This window comes from Rhipicephalus sanguineus, chromosome 2 (genome assembly GCF_013339695.2).
Source record: "Rhipicephalus sanguineus isolate Rsan-2018 chromosome 2, BIME_Rsan_1.4, whole genome shotgun sequence".
NCBI classification, from domain to species: Eukaryota; Metazoa; Arthropoda; class Arachnida; order Ixodida; family Ixodidae; genus Rhipicephalus; species Rhipicephalus sanguineus.
The window spans coordinates 99,002,630-99,023,322 of record NC_051177.1 but is presented as its reverse complement, the minus strand read 5'-3'; the positions used below and the strand labels follow the sequence as shown (position 1 = coordinate 99,023,322).

At 45.5% G+C, this 20,693-nt stretch overlaps 1 protein-coding gene across 1 annotated transcript in view; it reads right to left on the bottom strand.

Annotated features, from left to right (window-relative positions):
• Positions 1 to 20,693, bottom strand: part of LOC119381775 (Down syndrome cell adhesion molecule-like protein Dscam2) — a 194,016-nt gene that overhangs the window by 100,156 nt on the left and 73,167 nt on the right. Inside the window, 1 exon segment of the mRNA XM_049412891.1 lies at positions 5,067 to 5,228. Within this exon segment, the coding sequence (XP_049268848.1) occupies positions 5,067 to 5,228 (162 nt within the window).

Here is a 20,693-nt window from a genome sequence, read left to right as displayed (position 1 = left end):
CCGCATATTCTCTACACCTGGTTTGTTTACTTTCGCACTGTGTTGCGCTAACGGGCTGTGTTGTTCGCTTTCTTTCTATCACGCTTTGTCCGCACATACGTCACTTATATAGGCGAACAGCACGGCGTATATCACAATAGATCACCAAGATTCCCACGTTGCGAGCTCCAAGTAACACACACACACGCGCACATGTAACAACGCTAATGCCATGGCTTTTGCGGACGGTAAATCGTACACAGACGCGCACATTCCGACTTGCTTTCACCTCACTGCACACGAATGAAGGCAACGACAATCGCCGATGTGGTGACCCTCAGGCGATATTCTTTATGTATCCGAGCGATGGAAGGAACACACGCCGTGTTGCAACTTGACGCTGCCGAAACGATGGAACGCACCAAAGCGTTGTAAAACACTCCGAGCTGCTGCCGCTTCTGTGCACTTCAAACGCGGCACACTCACAAGCTTCAGCTGCATCGGATGACGACAGGGCGAAGATGATGCTGGCTACGTGCGGTTAACAGTAGGAAATAGCTTCTTCTGGAAGAAACAAACACCGCAGGAAATTCGAATTGACGGATCTCGGCCTCGGAGCAGCGGTAGCTCGCCTCTCTCGTCGCGAACGGCACCATGATGCATTTTTCATTGGTTCGTCTTAACCGTTACGTCATGGTAAAGAGCGGCCGTAGTTGGACGCGCATAATACAAATGGAGAGCGGTACAGTTTACTTTTTATTCTTAGCTTGTCACCGACTATAGCAACGTACCCGTTACGGCACAAATCATAATTTTTGTGAAGTTGAGAAGCACCCACCACGACATTAGAGAGTTTGAGAATTGGGGACCCAAGACGCTGGGCCCCCAGGCTGCGTTGGGCAGCTTGCTCTTGCGTTCACATGATCAGCAGAGTTTGAGAATTGGGCCAACGCAGGCTGCGTTGGGTCAAGCGCACGGAGCGCCACGCGTGACGAAATTTAAAATCATGCGAGACGCGGGCCATACTGCGCCGTGGCCCGCGCTGCGTCTGTGTCTTCTCGCTGGTGACCCAAGACGCCTTGGGGCCCCACGCTAGTTTTCAGTTTTTGCGTCTCGGGTCAACGCGAGCGCAAGAGTCCAAGAGTGACTTGGGTTCTGCGCATGCGCCCTGGCGGCTCGCAAACATCTTGGGTCCCCAAGCTCTTTGGGGCCCCAGTTCTCAAACTCTACTATTCGTCATTCTGCGGAGAAGCGAGGTACGATCTGTAAGGTACGATCTGGCATTGTGTACACTTTGTTGATGCGACGGTTGATGACGATGAAGAGTTATGGCTGAGGCCTTTGTAATGGGTTGGAAGCTTTAAACGACCCACTAGTTACGTAATTCGCACTGTGTAACGCCCGGTCGTTATTTAACTCTCCCACCACGCTTTATAACATACGTTAACGTGAGAAAAAGAGAGAGGGGGGAATTAACTTCACTGAGACCCTGAGAGGATCATGGGAGCCATATGGGCTTCCTTGGCAACAAATAGAAGTACACTTGCGAGGAACCCACTACGCTGTAAATCATAATTTTTGTGAAGTAGGGAAGGAGCCATTATGCCCTTTTTCGTCATTCTGCGGAGAACCGTGGTTCCCGCTTAACACCTGTAAGGCATTCTGTGCATTTTGTTGATGCTGTGGCTGATGAAGGTGAAGAATTATGCCAGAGTCCTTTGTAATGGGTTGGAAGCATTCAACAACTCACTCGTTGCGCAAGTCACATTGTGTGACGCCTGGTTACAGAATTCGCGTTGTGTGACGCCTGGTTGCCATTCGACTCTTCTACAACGCTACATTACATATGTTAACGTGGTTCCTTTGTTTCCTTTCCATTCCCGACATGAAGCCTCTATAGGGTCTTTTTGCAAAGCAGTTCCAAGCACCGTCATGGCTCTGAGGTAGAATATTGGGGTCCAGTGCGGAGGGCCCAGGTTCGAACCCCGTTCCATCCTGGAAATGTTTTTCTTATTTCGTCTTTTTTTTTTCTCATTTCGTGCGATAGTGGTTACGGATACCGGCGGCGGCGGAGGCGAAGGAGTCTCCTTAACACCTGTAATTTTGCGTGGCATAAGCATAGAATCGCGCCACGCGTCAGCACATGTGAATTGCTCAACGAGTAGGTGTTTTAAAGGCCCACCCATTACAGAGCGCTCATACTTATTCATCAGGAACAAAAGCATCAGCAATGTGAACAGCGGCGTAGGGTCGCGTGTTGCCTTACGGACGCTTAGTTGGCCCTTCGCTGATTTGCAAAAGGAATAATTATGGCGTAGTGGGCACTTAACAATAATTATGGCGTAAGGAAACGAACGCGCTCAATCGTTCATTTCCTTAGGCACGGTTGAGGCATTCTACGAGAGCCGAACGAAGCGAGGCTAGCAATTGAGGAGGTGATGCGCAGGAGGCCCGAATACGCTATCGCCTTCTGCTCTTGCAGGCGAAGCTCAAGTGTCCTCCAAAGTTTTTTTTTTCTCGTTTGACTTTTTTATTTCCTGCGATAGTGGTTACGGACACCGGCGGCGGTGGCGGCACACAGCTGCAGTTGTGATCTGATAACAGGTTTCGCTGTAAAAGAAGATAGTTTCGCCTTCGAGTCGTCTTAGGTGAATGTATAAGGGACCTTGCAAGTTTCTTGTTTTGTTGTTGTTTGGCTTTGTGAGCATTCTCATTGGCTGGTTGAGCCTGCATATGTGTTGCTCCTTCTAAATAAAGAGTCGGTTGTAGCTCAACGCTGTGCATTTTTTCTTCTTCACTTTGTCCCCGTCTGCGTGCGTCGTCACCTTTTCTAAGGCGTAATACCAACTAGCCCACAAAGCTATCCTCCTGAAGCAACGATCCGTCATCATTGAAGCGTACAGCGTTAAGGTCTACCAGAACGTGGACGAAGTACACTATAAAATACGGTACATCGGTGATACTGTAGCTCTCTCGGTGGGCTACATAATTATCGCTCTACAAAAGAAGAAAAGAAAAACCTGATAAAGAAAAGAACAGAGGCATGCGAATAGCTGGAATGGCGAAACGATCTTTGACGTCGCGCAGCTCGGGCACATTGCATGTGTTATAGCATGCTGCATGACTCTACCTTTGTGCTGGTCTATTTTATTTCGTAATATATTTCGATTGTGAAAACCGCCTCAAGTTTTGCCTATATACAGTACCGTACGTAGGCAAACCACTGAAGGTTTTATTGAAAGATGCGAGCATGGAAAGCTATCAAGCGCTCATGGCTTCCTTAGATGCGCTTTTAGCGTTTTTATATTTCCAATAGGAACTGGCGTTTCTATTAAAGACTCAAGCGCATTGCACACTACGCTGCCACAAATCGACCGATACCTTTGTTATCAGGAGAGGGAGAGAGAGAGAGCGACGTCATTTACTGAAAGGCAGCGAGGTCGGCCTGAGCTATAGTTTGCTCTGGCCTGCTACTCTACACTGGGCAAGGGGGACAGGGAAGCAAATGAGTAATTAATGACGATGATAAGTTAGGAAGGTGAGTATATACAGACCGTCACGTTGGGGCAAATAACTTACCGATTCAAGCCACTGAATGATGCAAAGGTTATTTGAGATATTTTCTCGTAGTAATGCAAATCACGGGGCATAGAAATATACTTCTCAACAGCCCCTACACCTATCGACAGAAGGGCACGATCCATCTCGATCGAAATAATAATTTTTTTATTTGTCATCAAGAAGATGAGGGAGGCTGGGAGAAAAAACTGAGAAGCAGCTTGAGTAGCTGCAGACCCCCGAGTGTACAGTTTGGCGGGAAAATTATACAGCGAGAGGTTAATGAACAGTGTGAATAAACATAGCGAATAAACAGGGAGAAAATAAAACAATGGAAAAACAAAATTATCAGCCACAATACAATGCATCTTCATTGGAAGTATAAATTAACAAGAACACACCACAACGCATTACATTACAAAAAAGAACACTCGCAACTAGAGAGTCCAGTGTAAAACTTCTACAGGTGAAAACTAGGTAACATGCGTAAGATATATGACGAAACAATCATGCTTAAGGGGTATAACATATTGTGTCTTCAAAGCGAATAAAACAAATACAACCTTCAGAAATTTGAGCAAAAAAGTACGAAGTTCTTTTGCGGAGGATCTTTCCGGTGCAACGTTTTTACTGCTAATTACGTTCAACAACTCCGGAAGCTCCTTTCTTAAAGAGACACTAAAGGCAAATATTAAGTCGACGTTGATTGTTGAAATAGCGGTCCAGAAACCTCGTAGTGCTACTTTTATGCCAAGGAAGTGCTTATTGTGAAATAAAATCACGTTTTAGTGGTCCGCATCGCGTTAGCGCACTTCAAATCCCCCGCCTGAAATCCGACTTTCATACGTCACTGTTGCCCTGACCAACGTTGCCCGCCTTTACTGCGCGGTGGCTTGCACTGGCGGAGCGCACCATTCGGGCATCCGGCAACATCACATGCATGCGCTATTTTGTCAAACTTTCTGTCAGAGCGACTTTCACTAGCGTGCAAAACACACGCGGCAGTACGCGATACCGAAACTACCACTGAGGCGCGACCGCGTGAGCGAAGCAGGACGCCGGGCGAAGCGCAGTTCGGCGAAAACGGAACTTTTGAACCACGCGCGCCGTTCCCCACGGCAACGCCGCAGAGGTTCTTTTTTCCACAAATCAAACAGAAACGAACAAGCAGCATTTTATTACGTGTCTTGATGCACGGAAGGTTCTTTTTTTATTGCAGCTAGTTTAATTACTGTGATTAATTTTATTCAGACTCCCCCACGTCATCGGGATCACTTCCAAAATGTCCCACTCGTGGCGCTCATCGTGTGATACTTTCAGCTTAATTTCTTGGTAAGTAGGGCACTGCTGTTGATAATACTGCCGTTTTAAACGTTGTCATACATTCAGCTTACACTCTGACATAAATTGTTATTTGCATTTAGTGTCCCTTTAACATTTATGTCCCATAATTAGTTCAACATAGTGTTATTTTTCAAGTCCTATTTTCCAATGATATTTCAGATCTCAAGGAGAGAGCTAATACTCACCGGTTCCTTCGAGTGTGCCGATAGTGACGCCATCATCAAGTGCCCATGACGTCACTTTGACGTAATCCTTTACAGTGGGAGGCACGTGACAGCGCAGTAGTGCAGAGTTCCCCCTCACCACGTAGACGTCGTAGACGCTTGCGACGAACTTTTCCAGGACCACTGCCATTGACGAGGTTGGTGTTGAGTGGGGTGGCGGGAGGATGATAAAAGAAATAAAGAAAGATATAAAGAATAGTTCCCAATAAATGGGATGCTTGAATTATTGTTCTCAGGCAAGCATGCTCAGAACAGAAAAAACGTTTAGCTAGGATCGACACTCAGGCTGTTCCCTCTGTATGTTCGAGAGCATGAGAACTCGGCCACGGCTGCCATATTTCGATTAGGGTGAAATGTTAAAACGCCATTGAACCTAGGTTTAGGACTACGTTGAAGGAGCTCAGACGATCGAACTGAATCCGAAGTGCACCAAAACGGCCTGCTTCATAATGATATTGAGGAGAGCTATAAGGTGGGCTAGTTCGTGTTGATTCACCTTCAAAATGGCGCTTAGTGAACACAGACACAAACAAAGTACAGGACGTAAGCTAACTCGTATCGCTCGTTGCCTTACGTCCTGTACTTTTAAATGCAAAGCATTTCTTAGCGAACCTTTGGCCCTTTAAGCGTTTCTATCTACGTATCTATCTATCTAGCCGCCTACGTCTGGGTGTTCTCATGATCGCCTCCTTAACTTGGTGAAGACCAAAATTGGCATGGGAGGGTAAGAGGACTTGACAAATATAACTGTCGCGTCATGACACGAATAACCTGAAAATCCTGTCGCGTACGTCGTCAATCCCTTTCCTCCTGACGTGTGGCACATACCCGTTTCTCACGGGCCGCGGTGTACGGGTATGCGCCACAGATGATTGACAGTTGATGTCTATTTAGGCGCGGTGAGAACAGACATTGGTAATTTAAATGCGAGAGCGTTTAAGATAAATCGACATCGGCAGCGTTGACCAGGCGAATGCAAAGCATGAAAATTAGGATACTAGGAGAAATCGAACCCAAGCATTCTGCGTGGCAATCAGGCATTCTACCGCAAAGCCACGCCAGGTATATAAACAGGTTTGGAAAAACAGCCTATGTAGGCGTAATGTCGGTGCAACGTCAACTGTGGTTGTGGTGCTGGCTATCTAATTTTACAAGAAAGCAATAAACACTACATATGTATTCTTACGATACAGGCGTCATATCAGATTAAAGTTTGTGGTTCCAGTGTTGACTCCGCTGTTATAGCAGTCTAATAAACATTACATTTGTATTCCTATGATTCAGCACGCAATATTCAAGCATTGCTTGATCTCACTGGAATACATTAACAAAAGTTACGTATCATATTCACATGATTGCACAATAAAGTACACTTAGTTTCGATAATGCTAACGTATGTACTGTAACGTGAGGGCTGACGTTACGTCGCACCATAAGTTATCCTTTAAACGCCAGTGCTGTCGACGTGCCTGGTAAACCCACAATGTGCACGTAGCTACTACACTTACAAAAACACGTCGATTCACCTCGTAACGCTTGGATCAAAGTCATAAAATACAGCATAGATGTACTCGCGGACTGCTTCGCATGAAACCGATTCCCACAACGCGTGGGATCTGCCGAATTTTTTTTGTTTGTCTGTGATAACTAAGCGCACTTTTGAAGACGATTGATCATGATGTCGTATGTCTGGCCCGTAAAAGTTTAAAGTTCAGTTTTTTTTTTATTTTGCGCATAAACTCCGACACATACATGCGAAGCACACAATTATCGCTTTAGATGTCTTTATTCCGCATACACGTCATGTTCCTGTCATATAAAGTCGAGAGTGAGAAATGATATATCAAGTATGACACGTGCCTGAAGCACTGAAACTTTGTATAAAATCGGTGAACACATCAATAAATGGATTGAAGTTGAACGAAGTCAATGATGCTGTTAGAGCAGCCGATAGCCAACATTATTTATCTAATAGTTATCTACAGTCAGGCGACACTAGCCATAATTTAGACAATATGTGACAATGCTAGCCGACATTTTTCAGTAGTAATACAACTATAGTCAACACTAACAAATGATTTAGCCAAAATTAGTGAATTTGAACCAGTGCTACTAGTATGCGAATAAGCAGGGCATGCCAGGACGCCACAGTCACCCTTCACCACTCGTTCACAAATCGGGTTAGATACATATGTTCTCGCATTAAAATGCCTCTGCGTGCCAAGAAGCTTTTAAACCTCCTCGGTGGAGACAAATCTGTCGCACATGCGGGGCAGTTTAGACAATATACATGGAGCCCTTTGGCTCCATGTCTATTTTGTAGAGACACAGGACCCAAAGGGCACATGAACTAGTTGAGGCTGCACACACCTTCAAACTTTCACAAGCACGAGCCAGCCAGGCGTCCGTGACATTGCATGATAATGAAATATAGTTTCTCGGAAAGGTATGAAGGATTTGCCGTGGAAACGGCGTGAGCAAGGGTCGGGAAATCTTGTTAACGCATGCACTGTAAGGTCGCGTGCTTTATGTATATATCTGTCTTTTCTCATTAAAACCTTTGTTGAATGTCAGCGCTTGTTCCTATCAACACCTTCGGCTTGCCTCGCCTCACTTATTGTGCTGCTTATGGACTGATAGCAACTGGCCGAGCTAACGACATTTCAACATTGGCTGGTGCAAGTGTTATTCTAGTAGTTGGGATATGACTCACACAGAGTAAGTGTACACCTTTTTTTTCTCATTTCGTACCTCGCATTGCTCACATATTATTAGACATGATGTAGGATTATTAGTACCCAAACGGTAGTCAATGCAGCCAGCTTCGCAAAATGTTTGTGTTCATTTTAGATTCTTCAGCTTGATATACCAGAATGACAAGATAATATTCTCAGATAAACAAATTGAACGATGTATGAAATCATCTCCTGGATAACTGCATCGACAACGTTTTCTTAAAAGGCAAATGCGTTGTAAGATATGGAAAGTTCATAATTTTTTATTGAGGCATTGCTACAGTAACTTCCCAGATAAACTATTGGTACTGCGCGACGCACTCGTCCATACTCTGAGGTTTAATACAACGAGAAGGTCATCAGACGCTATGAAAGCTGTCATCTTCGAACTTTCTTCTTCTTCACCTATAAACTAATAGGTCTACAAGCGACCATTAAGTACTCGAAATCGTCTAAGCTGCATCCGTTTCTCTAAACAGAGTATAGAGCATTATATCTTAATTCCTTACTATTAAGGAGAAACCCTTAGACGCCTCATCAAACGCTGCAATTGAGCGTCGTCGGCGTCAGCACGAGTGATGCAAAGCATTGTCATGCCGTGATGCTTTACTATATGACGTCATCATGACGTAACAGACTGGCAACATTTGTGACGTCATCAAATGACATCGTCGCTTGGTCGAAGGTGGGTCGATCACGGAGCCAGGGCAATGCCAGGTGAGGTGCAGAAGGCTTGCCATGCCTCCTGGCGGCAGTGAGAAACCATGTTAGATGGAGAAAACGTTTGAAGGGGGGCCAGGGAGGATCATTAAATAGAGCGAGTAGAAAAAATTGGTGGACGCTTAAGCTTCGCCTTTAAGAGTTGAACGCGATAGCGATATCCTACCCCTAGTGCGTACTTTGACCACTACGAGTGTTTAACAGAATGCGCGCACTAAGGTGTGTGCCTTATATAATGGGTAGCATGCTTTAAACCAGGAGCAATTATGCGCAAAAACTTTTTCGAAGTTGCGATGCACCCACTACGTGGTCTTAAGGGAATACGCGCAGTAATGTGTGTGCCTTTTGTAATGGGTGGCTGTCTTTAAACCACCAAGTCGTTATGATGTCGACATGGTGTGACGCCCGATGGCAATGTACGCTTGTACCACGCAATATTACTGCGATATTACATCTCGTACTGAGACACCTGTATACAGGACGCGTATTTTTGTGAAGCATGAAAGTTACTTTCAGTGCAGCTCCAAGCAGCGGCGTGGCTTTGTGGTAGAGCACCTGCTTGCCACGCAGACGGCCTGGGTTCGATTCTCACTCGGACCGAACATTTTTATTATTTTATTTGAAGCTTTTTGATTTTTCGGTCACGGACAAGATGATGATTTTTCGCTCACAACCAACGGCGCCGGCGCCGACGCCGACGGCGGAATTTCTGCGATACGAGCTCTTTAACGCTATCGCGTTAAAACGCCAGGCCTGCGCTGAAACCGCAGCACAGTCACAGCGAAAGCTGGAAGAGCGGCGTTTCTAGAGCCCGCTTGGGGCTACAATACAAGTACACTAGAAAGGTACCCACTACGCAATAAATCAAAATTTTTGTGAGGTTGGGAAGCACCTACTAAGCAATTATTCGTCATTCTGCGGAGAAGCGAGGCACCAGCTACACGTCTGTAAGGCATTATGTGCACTTTGTTGACGCGACGACTGATGACAATGAAGAATTATGGCTCAGCCCTTTGTAGTGGGTTGGAATCTTTAAACGGCCCACCAGTTACGTAATTTGCGTTGGGTGACGCCCGCTCGCTATTTCCCTCTCCCGTCATGCTGTATAACATACGTTGACGTGGGAGAGAAACGGGGGGGGGGGGGGAGGCGACGAATTTTACTGAGATCCCCAGGAAGTGGATCATGCGCTTATGGGCTTCCTTGGGAACCAATACAAGTGCACTTGCGAGGAACCCACTACGCTATAAATTACTGTAATTTTTGAGAAGTAGGGCAGCAGGCACTGTGACATTTTTCGTCATTCTACGGAGAGCGTTGGTTCCTGCTAAACGCATGCAGGCATTATGGGCACTTTGTTGATGCTGTGCCTGATGACGATGAAGAATTATGGCAGAGCCCTTTGTAATGGGTTGGAAGCATTCAACAACCTACTCGTTGCGCAATTCGCATTGTGTGACGCCTGGTTACAGAATTCGCGTTGTGCGACGCTTGGTGCTTATTTTACTCTTCTACCACGCTATATTGCATTTGCTAATGTGGTTCCTTCCCGATATGAAGCCTGTATAGGACCTTTTTGCAAAGCAGTTTCAAGCACCTACATGGCTCAGAGGTTGAATACTGGGCTCCCACGCAGAGGACCCAGGTTAGAACCTCGTTCCATCCTGAAATTTTTTTATTATTTCGTTTTTTTTTCTTATTGCGAGCGATACTGGTTACGGACACCGGCGGCGGCGGCGGCGGCGGACAACTACGGCGCCACAAACGGCCGGTGAAATGATCTCATAACAGCTTTTGCTGTAAAAGATGGCTTTCACCTTCGAGTCGTCTTAGCCGAACGCATGTGGGATCCTGTAAGCTTTCTCCTTCATTCAGAAGACGTTACAGCTCACAATAAGAGCTAGGGCATCGGTAGTGTATACACGCCGCCCGAAAACAGCGTTCTAGGGAACGCCGCAATATGTCGTGACTCTACGGTTACGCAACCCCTAAAAAGAGATTCTCTGACCCTCATCTGCTGGTCACCCACCTTCACGAAGATAAATGATGTAGCATTTTTGTCGGCACAGGCAACGAGTGACACTCTTGTTTCTGTTTCAAGCACTTTCACGCACTTACTTCCGGTTTTCCGATTATTCAGAAATCAAACTGGCACGAAATCGATGGTTTTCATTCAAGCTATATTGGGTATATATAAAACTGGAACATTACTTATGACCAGGGTCAATTAACTGTCAGGATAATTAATGCGAATTAGTTGAATGAGTTAATTGAAAGCTCAGACGCTCTTGTGAGCAGCTTGGATCATTGCGGCACCTGGCGGAGCAAATCTCAACTCCGCGCTTCTTTCTACATGGCCTCCGAGATCCTCTTCCGCACCGCGCGAAACACCCGCTTAACCCAGTTCACACGAACGCAGACGTGTGAAAGCCACTACCAGAAACCAATGTCACGGATTAGGATAGCCTCCAGATCTTTTTTCTTTATTGTGATGTTTAACAGAACACACACATACGCATGTAGACGGGGGAATATATTGAAACCGTATGAACGCGTTGTATCGGCGATACAAGAAAAAATGTTAAAGGAAAACACTTGCTCACAAACTTCCACTGAAATATTCTCTGATGGCGGAAAAGCCCTCTGTAGGATAACGCGTAACGCAACGGTGTAAAGTCGATGTCGAGGAAGGAGGTTAAACCTCCTTGATTGCGAGTATTGCGCATGTTCGGAAAGTTCCGCCTTGGCAAAAATATAATACCCAACACGCGTTCCGATGATCACGGGATGGGCCTTTCGTTGGGACGTTGTAGACGCTGGATAATGATATAATAGGGAGTTTTCGAATAGCGTATGCAAAGCTTTGCGTTGGCTTTTCGCGCAACTGCGCATGCGTCATACGCTAACCGCTTGCGGGCTCCCGTTAAGTGACAGAAATAGCGGGCCGTAAACGCCAACGCTAACTTAGCGTACGCTATTCTAAAGCTCCCTAATACCTTCAGCGACGCTCGCGTTCACGGGCAAGCGCGCGCTGGCGTTCCAAGCGTGGAGCCTGCACAGTGTCCATCGCGCGAAAGGAAAATTTCATTTTGATGCAGTGGCGCCCTCTCCTCTCCTCCTTACCCTCACATCACTTCTCCTCACCCTCACTACCATTTCCCACCCCTTGCTCTACTGTACTACACATGGCTATGCTATGCTTTACCTTCCCCCTCCTCCTTTATCTCCTTCTCACCCTCACTTCCCTTTCGCTCCCCTTGCTACACTATACTACGCATGGCTATACTATGCATGGCTGTGCTATACATGGTTTTGCTTGCGTAACGTCATACACGGCGATGCTAAGGCGTACTCTCTCCGCTCCTCCCTTCCCTCCTCCTCCATTGCTCCTACACCCTCACTTTCCTTTCCCTCCCCTTGCTATACTACTGTATACATGGCTATGTCACACATGGCTATGCTTATACATGCTTTTGCCTGCGTGACGCCAAGCTACATGAGACGACTACATATGACATCCCGGGCCCCTAAAGTGCTCCGCAATTAAGACAGACGTAGCGGCGCAGCGAACGTAACCGGGGGCTGCCCGGGCTGCCAACGTGCTCCAACGCAACCGGCGTCGAAATGACTCTTGTTCCATTCGCGCGTTCGTCACGCCCGCTACGCCGATCGACAATGCATTGTGCGCGAAGAGACGCCGGTTGTATTTCGTTGCTGAAAGCGGCGCGCGGGCATGGAGCCTGGAACCATTCTGCACATGTTCCGTTGAGAGCAGCCAGAGGTGCACGCGTCGAGCGCAGCGTAGCCTGGCGGGCGCGGTGGGCGCAGCGTAGCATGACTAGACGCAACCGGCGTTCGCCTGCGCGCCGAGAACGTAGGACTATAAACGCGCCATAAGACGTGCGCACGCTTGCGCTGGCTCGCGTTCGCTCCGTCGAGGTGGTCGGCTGTCAACAACCAGGTCCTAGCCAAGGAGGTTAAAAAATTGGCCGCGTATCTGCGTGCTTCGCTGCAAATGTCGTCTAAAGACGATAGAAGAGGCGCTGCGTGAGATATGGACGCCATCTGGCAATACGTCGGGAAACATGAGTGCTGTGTTGCGGGCTGGTAGTCCCGGCGCAGCGGCAGGCGAAGACCGGCGGCGACCAACGCGACCGGTGGGGACGCAGGCCAGCCCGAACACGCTGTTTGGCGCGATGCGCCGAAGGAGAAGAAACGTCCGCACTCAACGAGTACTCTCCACAAACTCTCTTACTTACACGTCGCCTGGGTAAAACAGGAATGCCAGAGCGGCGCCCCCTGTCATTCGTACAATGCAATACTGAACCGAAACCGAAACACAACATCAGCTTGTGCAGAGGGCACGGAGGAAGACAAGTTTCAGCGCAGTCGCATTTTCAGCGCACCTTAAGAAACTAGGGTTATAACATTGTAGGGCGAGTAGGGCCAGAAGGACCGTCACGACGAAAACCTGCCTCCTCAGTCGTATTCGCCTGGAACGTTGGTGTGGCTTCGTGTTCCCTCCTCCGCTCCTGGCCTTTCCACAAAGCTACTGCCTAAGTACGAAGGCCCCTACCGCGTCCTACGTCAAGCATTCCCAGTTAACTATATGATTGAGCCTGTTCAATCATCTACGGACCGCCGCTGTCGCGGCCGCGAGACTGTTCACGTCGATCGACTGAAGCCGCATTATGACCCACCAGTTGTACCTGTTCCTTATGTCGCCAGGATGGCTCCTTTTCCGCGGGGGAGTGATTTGTAACATGGTAGGGCGCAGACAAGAACGCCTGCGAAAGAAGAAGACGAAGACGGTTGTTGTTGGCGCTCGCGCTTGCTCGGCTTGGACCGCTGATCGCTTCAGCTGTGGCAATCTTTTAATAAACGCGTTACTGTCTCAACGTTAAACGCATACCATCAAGGTCTTTAAAATTGCGTATCTATGTATTTTCTATTAAAGGAACACACCGCCTTATACTTACCTAATGATGTTACGCCTCAGATATGCGTAATATTTACTTTTTGATCGACAACGTTCACAAGTATGAACAGCCGTACCAGTTCAAGATGGGTGGGCGGTAAGCAAGTGGTTCAACTTTGGCCGGTTGGCTGAATCGGGTGACGTGCCGACAAACAGAAAGACAGAAAGACAGACCAAAATTTCTGCGTTTAAGTTCCCCAAGAAAGACTATCGTTTTTAAAAAAAAAATCACAGCATATCCACGGAGTGAATGATGATGAGTGGGCGAAGCTGTGGAGGTTCATCGGTAAACCGTGAATCTTCCGTGAATTCTGCCCAGTACATCATCACCGACGTGAGATCGGGCGCGTTTATACTAAAGGTTCGATGAGTTATGATGACTTGCAGCTCACTTTAATTTTACATGCACGCTGTGAATTTTCATTGTTTAGAAAACCATTGCTTTAGAAAACATCTGGCGTCTTTCGTTGGTTTATTTCATCAATCAACGGCGTTTTGAACAAAATTTTTATTGTTTAATCACGCACAGGAGAAATCTATATATATATATGCGTCCTTAGCTGTGCTTCAGGTACGTAAGAGCGCTATCTGGGTTAACCTCCTCCTCGTCTGTGTGGAATATATATATATATATATATATATATATATATATATATATATATATATATATATATATATATATATATATATATATATATATATATATATATTGCATGTAGCGTTGACACGTCTTGCGCTATCGGTGAATGACGGCACAGACGAGTTACTATCAAGATGTGGGTCACATGCGATCAGGTGTCGTTTGTTGAAGAGTTCAAATGAACTAATTGTGCGTGGCACAGTTCTTTAAAAAGTGTAGCTGCTTGATTGGCGTTCGTCAGGCGCCTTGCCTAAATACCTTACCTATTATTTCCCGAACCGGCACTAGTAAAAGTGCTTATGGAATTGATGTTTCAGCCGGCCTGTAGCTGGATATCCTTAGAGCAACGATTCTAAATCGACGTACTGCTTTGACTGTTGTGCTGTTGCTCCTTTTTCCCATATTTCGCACAGAAATGAGCCTGCTCTCTCATCAACTCTAAACCCTAAGTCTAAACTCTCACCTTTTGCTAAGGTGTAGGAAAAGCTTCTCTGCGCCCGCGACTTGTAAACGGTGAAATTGTTTAGTCGAATATTAGCAAAACTGGTTAGCGTTGCTTACTCTTGCTTAGGGTTGGCTAAAAAATCGCTAGTATCAGCATAATTTTAACTATATATGCTTTTAGAACAGCAACAATGTATTCATTCATTTCCAATCCAATGATTGAGTTCTCTACGAACCGCATACGCAGTTGCAATCTGTCAGATGCGTTTCATATTTCTGTATTGATCGACCGGTCTTAGCCATCATGGGTGTAGGAAGCGAGGTGCACGCTGAATGAAATACATCAAATGCAAAAAATGAGTGTGTTCTAATACATATCCGAGTACGCATGCTCTCATGTTTGCATCGAACAGAAATTTGATTCGCCATGTAATATGAATGATGCGCATGCAATGCGCTCGAAAAGCTTGGTTCAAAGTCAAATAATGCGGCATAGGCTCGACACAGAGTTCTACAAGTAACCCGGCACAATGTTTCGCATATACATCGATTCCCACTTAGCGTAGGATGTACTGGATCTCATTCCTTTTTTTTTTTTTCAGAACACTATATCCAGGCATTTATAAGTACGACGAAACCGAAACGTGCCCTTGCCTAAATAAAATATCAAATTTTGTTAAGAAAGGCTGCTCTCCTATTTTCGTTCCTCTCCGAGCGCACATTTTAAATCGTGCTTCGCGTTCGAGGCTATTTCCGTCTGTTTGGGAAGACTGCAGCAGTATTGCAAGTGCGTAAAAGTGACAGTTGCGAGAGGCACAAAAATTACCGTCCCTTGTACCTCTATGCTTCCTTCGAAAAAGCTTTTTTTTTAAATAATCATGTTCACCATCTATAGTTTTCTTTAAGCATAACATCAGCATTTGCCAACATGATTTTGCTTAGGCAGATCTTTGGAAACTGACCTGTCTCTTTTCATGAATTTGCGGGTCTACGCTGTTGCTAACCGGGGCCGGTTACACAGCGTATTTCGACCTCTCAGAGGCATTTCACTTTCTCACGAGCTTCTTATTTACAAACGCTTGACTTACCGCTTGACTACCAGCATCTGCACGGAGCAAAACCTTTTGGTGAAACTACCTTCGCATTGGTGCTAAGTATTCTTTTTTTTTTTAAATCAACCTCTGGTATTCTGCGAAAGTTCAGCAACCTCTGGTGTTTTTAGGCCCATTATTTTAAATCTTCGTTAATAATCTTGAATAATTACGCCATTGGTGTATCCTTTTGTGCGTACGCTGACGGTAAGATTTAAAGCTGTACCCCGAAAGAACATCAGCACGTGATTGTGAATAATTAGAAAAACATGTGAGCTCTGTCGTAGAATGGTGTGCGTCCAATTCTTCAGTAATTAATCCAATTAAAAAAATTGTTTCTTTTAGTCTTAAGACGTCTACCTTACTACACAAATACCCGTTCGAAAATATTCCGCTGAAAAGAGCTATTTGTACACGTGGCTTAGGAATATTTATTGACCTCCGGCTAAAAAAACCTTCAAAGAACACGTTGCAAACGTTGTTAATGCTGTCTACAGGAAGTTAGGCCTCATGTCAAAAATGAAAAAAAAAAGAAGTTTTCCTATGTCAGTTGCGTCGTTTTCTTGTATTTTTCATTCGTCTGCTCGAAGCTGTAGATGTTACTTCTGCTGCATAGAGATCCATTAATTTGACTATTATTGGAAAAATTGAACCTGTACAGTGACGTTTCAGTCGCATCCTGTGCAAACGCTTTCTGCGAAAACGACTAATTTATGTAGGAATTAGACCTTTAGAAATATGTCTGAAACATCGTGATTACTTATTACTGTACAGTTGAATTCCTAACCATTCATATCCGTGTTTACTGTCTGCTATGACTTTCTGCGTGTGTTGCCCTTATTTACGTAATCCAAGCGCTTTCTATGTGAATACAATTCACATACCACTAACGCAATTACAAGCATTGTACACATCAAATTAAATTGCGTTGTGATCTTGACATTTCTAGCCCTTGTAGTTGGTCTTTGTCTGATTACTCTCGTTAATTATTTTCCTGGTTTTCTTTTCCTCCTTCTTCATTTTTTTTCGCTGCATTTCTGTAGCAGTGTTTATTTAAGCATATTGTAGTGTTTTCTTTTTCTGCTGCATTTTGCGACAAAGGTGACCCCCCTGTTAAAGCTTAGTGCTATCCATTAACAGTTAATAGTTTTTAAAAATGAACAAATGAATGATGTGTGGCAAGTCTAGAACGTCATGCGTGCCGCAACAGCGTCTAGTAGTAGTAGCAGTAGTAGTAGTAGTAGTAGTAGTAGTAGTAGTAGTAGTAGTAGTAGTAGTAGTAGTAGTAGTAGTAGTAGTAGTAGTAGTAGTAGTAGTAGTAGTAGTAGTAGTAGTAGTAGTAGTAGTAGTAGTAGTAGTAGTAGTGGCAGAAAAAAATTGCTATGTTCAGAAGCCGGACAGGAACCCGCCCAAGTGCTCTACAGGGAATATGGGGGTGAAAAACGGAGTTTGTCCTGCAGGATGGTACCCCTATTACAACGCCCCACTGGTACGGGTCATCCGTTTAGCTCTTTGGATCAAAAGTATAGCTGATGACCGCCACGGTGGCCTAATGGTTCTGTTGCTCGAATGCTGAACCGAAGGTCGCTGTATCGAATCCCGGCCGTGGCGGCCGCATTTTCGATAGAGGCGAAAATGCTTGAAGTCCGTGTACTTAAATTTAGGTGCCCGCTAAAAACCCCAGGTGGTCTAAATTTCCGCAGCTCTCCACTAAGGCGTCCCACGTAATCATATCGTGATTTTGGGACGTTAAACTCCAACAGTTATTATTAGTCGTAGCTCATCTTCCAGGACCGGAGTAGACAGCAGCGTCTCCCATTTGTTCAATGTGCCGCTTGTGTCGTGTTAATCTGCGTTCCCTGCACACTCCAACGTGATGTGAAAAACTGTTGGTGGTGCTCGACACCGCGTACACGTCTCTATACGCTACAGGGTAGGTTAGGTGGAGAGTGTGCAGGTTTCTGTAGGTGTTCAACAGCGTCAAAAAAACGCCAGGCCTGCGCTGAAATCGCAGCACAGTCACAACGAAAGCTGGAAGAGCTGCGTTTCTAGAGCCCGTTGTAAGCTCTCTTGGGGCTACAATAGAAGTACACTAGAATGGTACCCACTACGCCATAAATCACAATTTTTTTGAAGTTGGGAAGCACCTACTGAGACATTATTCGTCATTCTGCGGAGAAGCGAGGCACCAGCTACACGTCTGTAAGGCATTATGTGCACTTTGTTGACGCGACGACTGATGACGATGAAGAATTAGGGCTCAGCCCTTTGTAATAGGTTGGAAGCTTTAAACGGCCCACCAGTTATGCAATTTGCGTTGGGTGACGCCCGGTCGCTATTTCCCTCTCCCGTCATGCTGTATAACATACATTGACGTGGGAGAGAGACGGGGAGGGGGGGGTGCGAAGATCTTTAGTGAAACCCCGAGGAAATGGATCATGCGCTTATGGGCTTCTTTGGCGACCAATACAAGTGCACTTGCGAGGAACCACTACGCTATAAATCATTGTAATTTTACTGAAACCCCGAGGAAATGAATCATGCGCTTATGGGCTTCCTTGGCAACCAATACTAGTGCACTTGCGAGGAACCCACTACGCTCTAAATCATTGTAATTTTACTGAAACCCCGAGGAAATGGATCATGCGCTTATGGGCTTCCTTGGCAACAAATACAAGTGCACTTGCGAGGAACGCACTACGCTATAAATCATTGTAGTTTTTGAGATGTAGGGCAGCAGGCACTGTGCAATTTTTCGTCATTCTACGGAGAGCCAAGGTACCTGCTAAATACACGTAAGGCATTATGCGCACTTTGTTGATGCTGTGCCTGATGACGACGAAGAATTATGGCAGAGCACTTTGTAATGGGTTGGAAGCATTCAACAACCTACTCGTTGCGCAATTCACATTGTGTGACGCCTGGTTACAGAATTCGCGTTGTGCGACGCTCGGTGCTTATTTTACCCTTCTACCACGCTATATTGCATATGCTAATGTGGTTCCTTCCCGACATGAAGCCTGTATAGGACCTTTTTGCAAAGCGGTTTCAAGCACCGGCATGGCTCCGAGGTTGAATACTGGGCTCCCACGCAGAGGGCCCAGGTTCGAACCTCGTTCCATCTTGGAATTTTTTTCTTATTCAGTTTTTTTTTTCTTATTTCGAGCGATACTGGTTACGGACACCGGCGGCGGCGGCGGCGGCGGACAACTACGGCGCCAAAAACGGCCGGTGAAATGATCTCATAACAGCTTTCGCTGTAAAAAAACATAATCTTAATGAACCGACGGTGACCAAAGCGCATGCGTTTACTCTGTTAGATATCAACTTCTATTTCGACATAAAGGCCAGAATTCCTGCCTAACTAATCTTCATGCCGTAATTTCCGAAGGTGTTATCAACTGAAAAGACAGTGCTGATGAGCTTTAAGAACTCTGTCAGGCTGTATTCTTATGGCTCATTCTCTCTTTCACACAGGCAGCCTACAACCATTCTGGTTCTATAGTATCACATAAATCCTAAGATAAGAAAAGGTATCAGTGATGTTATAGGAAACAATCCATCCGGGGTTCTCGCGCCTTCCGCAAGTGTAACTCAATTGTGTGGGTGTCCCGGGGGCGTACTCCCGAAAGCGTTGTTGTGCTTTTTTTTATTGACTTTCTCTTCTTTACAGGCTCGCAGAAGCGTGTAAGCAAAAAGCAAAAATTTCGCGCTAGACTACTGCTGCTGCCATCGCCTTTCAGCGAAACATGTAGGCCGACATGAGAAAAATAAAAAAACTGAGCCTTTCTAAATCGCAACCTCTGTTGTCTGTCTCACAAGGTAAGGCTCTTGGTCTAGTTAGAAAACTGTAAGCAAAACCTATATAACTGTCATTTTCTATTTTTTTTCTATTTGCTTGTGTTACACATATAGCAGCACGGCTAACGTAGTTCCAATATTACTTGCAAAAGGAAGAAAAGAAATTAGAATGTGTTTTTCTTGTCTTTCGTGCTTTGGCACCTAATTAGTGTAAGATATTTGTGTCGTAAAACATAAAGTAAACTCGGCGTGACTCAATACAAAGCAGCCATTGAAAAAGTAAGAAGGAGGGTAGCTAAGTGAAGGAAACAAAAAAAAAAAATTAGCGCGAACTGCCGCGCACCTATCAAACGTTCTTTCCGCAAGATTGAAGCCGCTATACAATGACACGCGTCTTTGTGCTTTCTTTCTTCTCTTCCCTGATATCTTCTTATCAGCACGTCGCACGTCCGCTCACTCTAAACGGCTTACAGACAAAAAAGAACAGAAACATTGATCAGCCCTGAGCTGAATTGTACTTTATCATTTTATTTCCGTGGAATGTGTGTCTTCTTGTAGTACATGCCTTTCGTATATCAATCTGCTGTACTATAGAATCCTTCCCCAGGTCGCGAGAGGAAAGAGCGAGAGAAAAAAAAAAGCAATAATAACGCTAAAGTGGCGTACCCTAGCAACGATGTTCGTATGTACTACCTTCTACTGATGGGCTTAGCGGCATGACGTGTCGTCGTCCCTGTCATCGCCGACCCGCGTAAATGAAGGAGCTCCTAATCGTGCCCGAAAGGCGCCTACTGTTGCCTTTACTTTCCGTACACTGAGTTGACGTAAGCGCCGCCTTCCTTCTTTATTGTTCTATCCCCACGTCTCATTCTCTGTATATATTCTTCGCGCTTTCGACAATGGACGAGATTTTGATCCGTTCTTGCTCGACGCTTCAATGCACACGTCGTTGGGACAAGCTCCTTTTTCGTATATATACTTATTTAGAACCTCGTACTACACCCGGCTAAATCGCCACTTCTCTTCAGCTCCCTTTTCATTTTCTTGTGTGTTTTTTTTTCTTTACTTTTTATGCTTATGTCGTGAACATTCCTTCCTGTTCGCCTTCCTACGTGACACAGAGATATTTCTTAATGACGTCCCGCCACGTCGTTCGTGTCGTTTGTTTCTTGTCGTTGA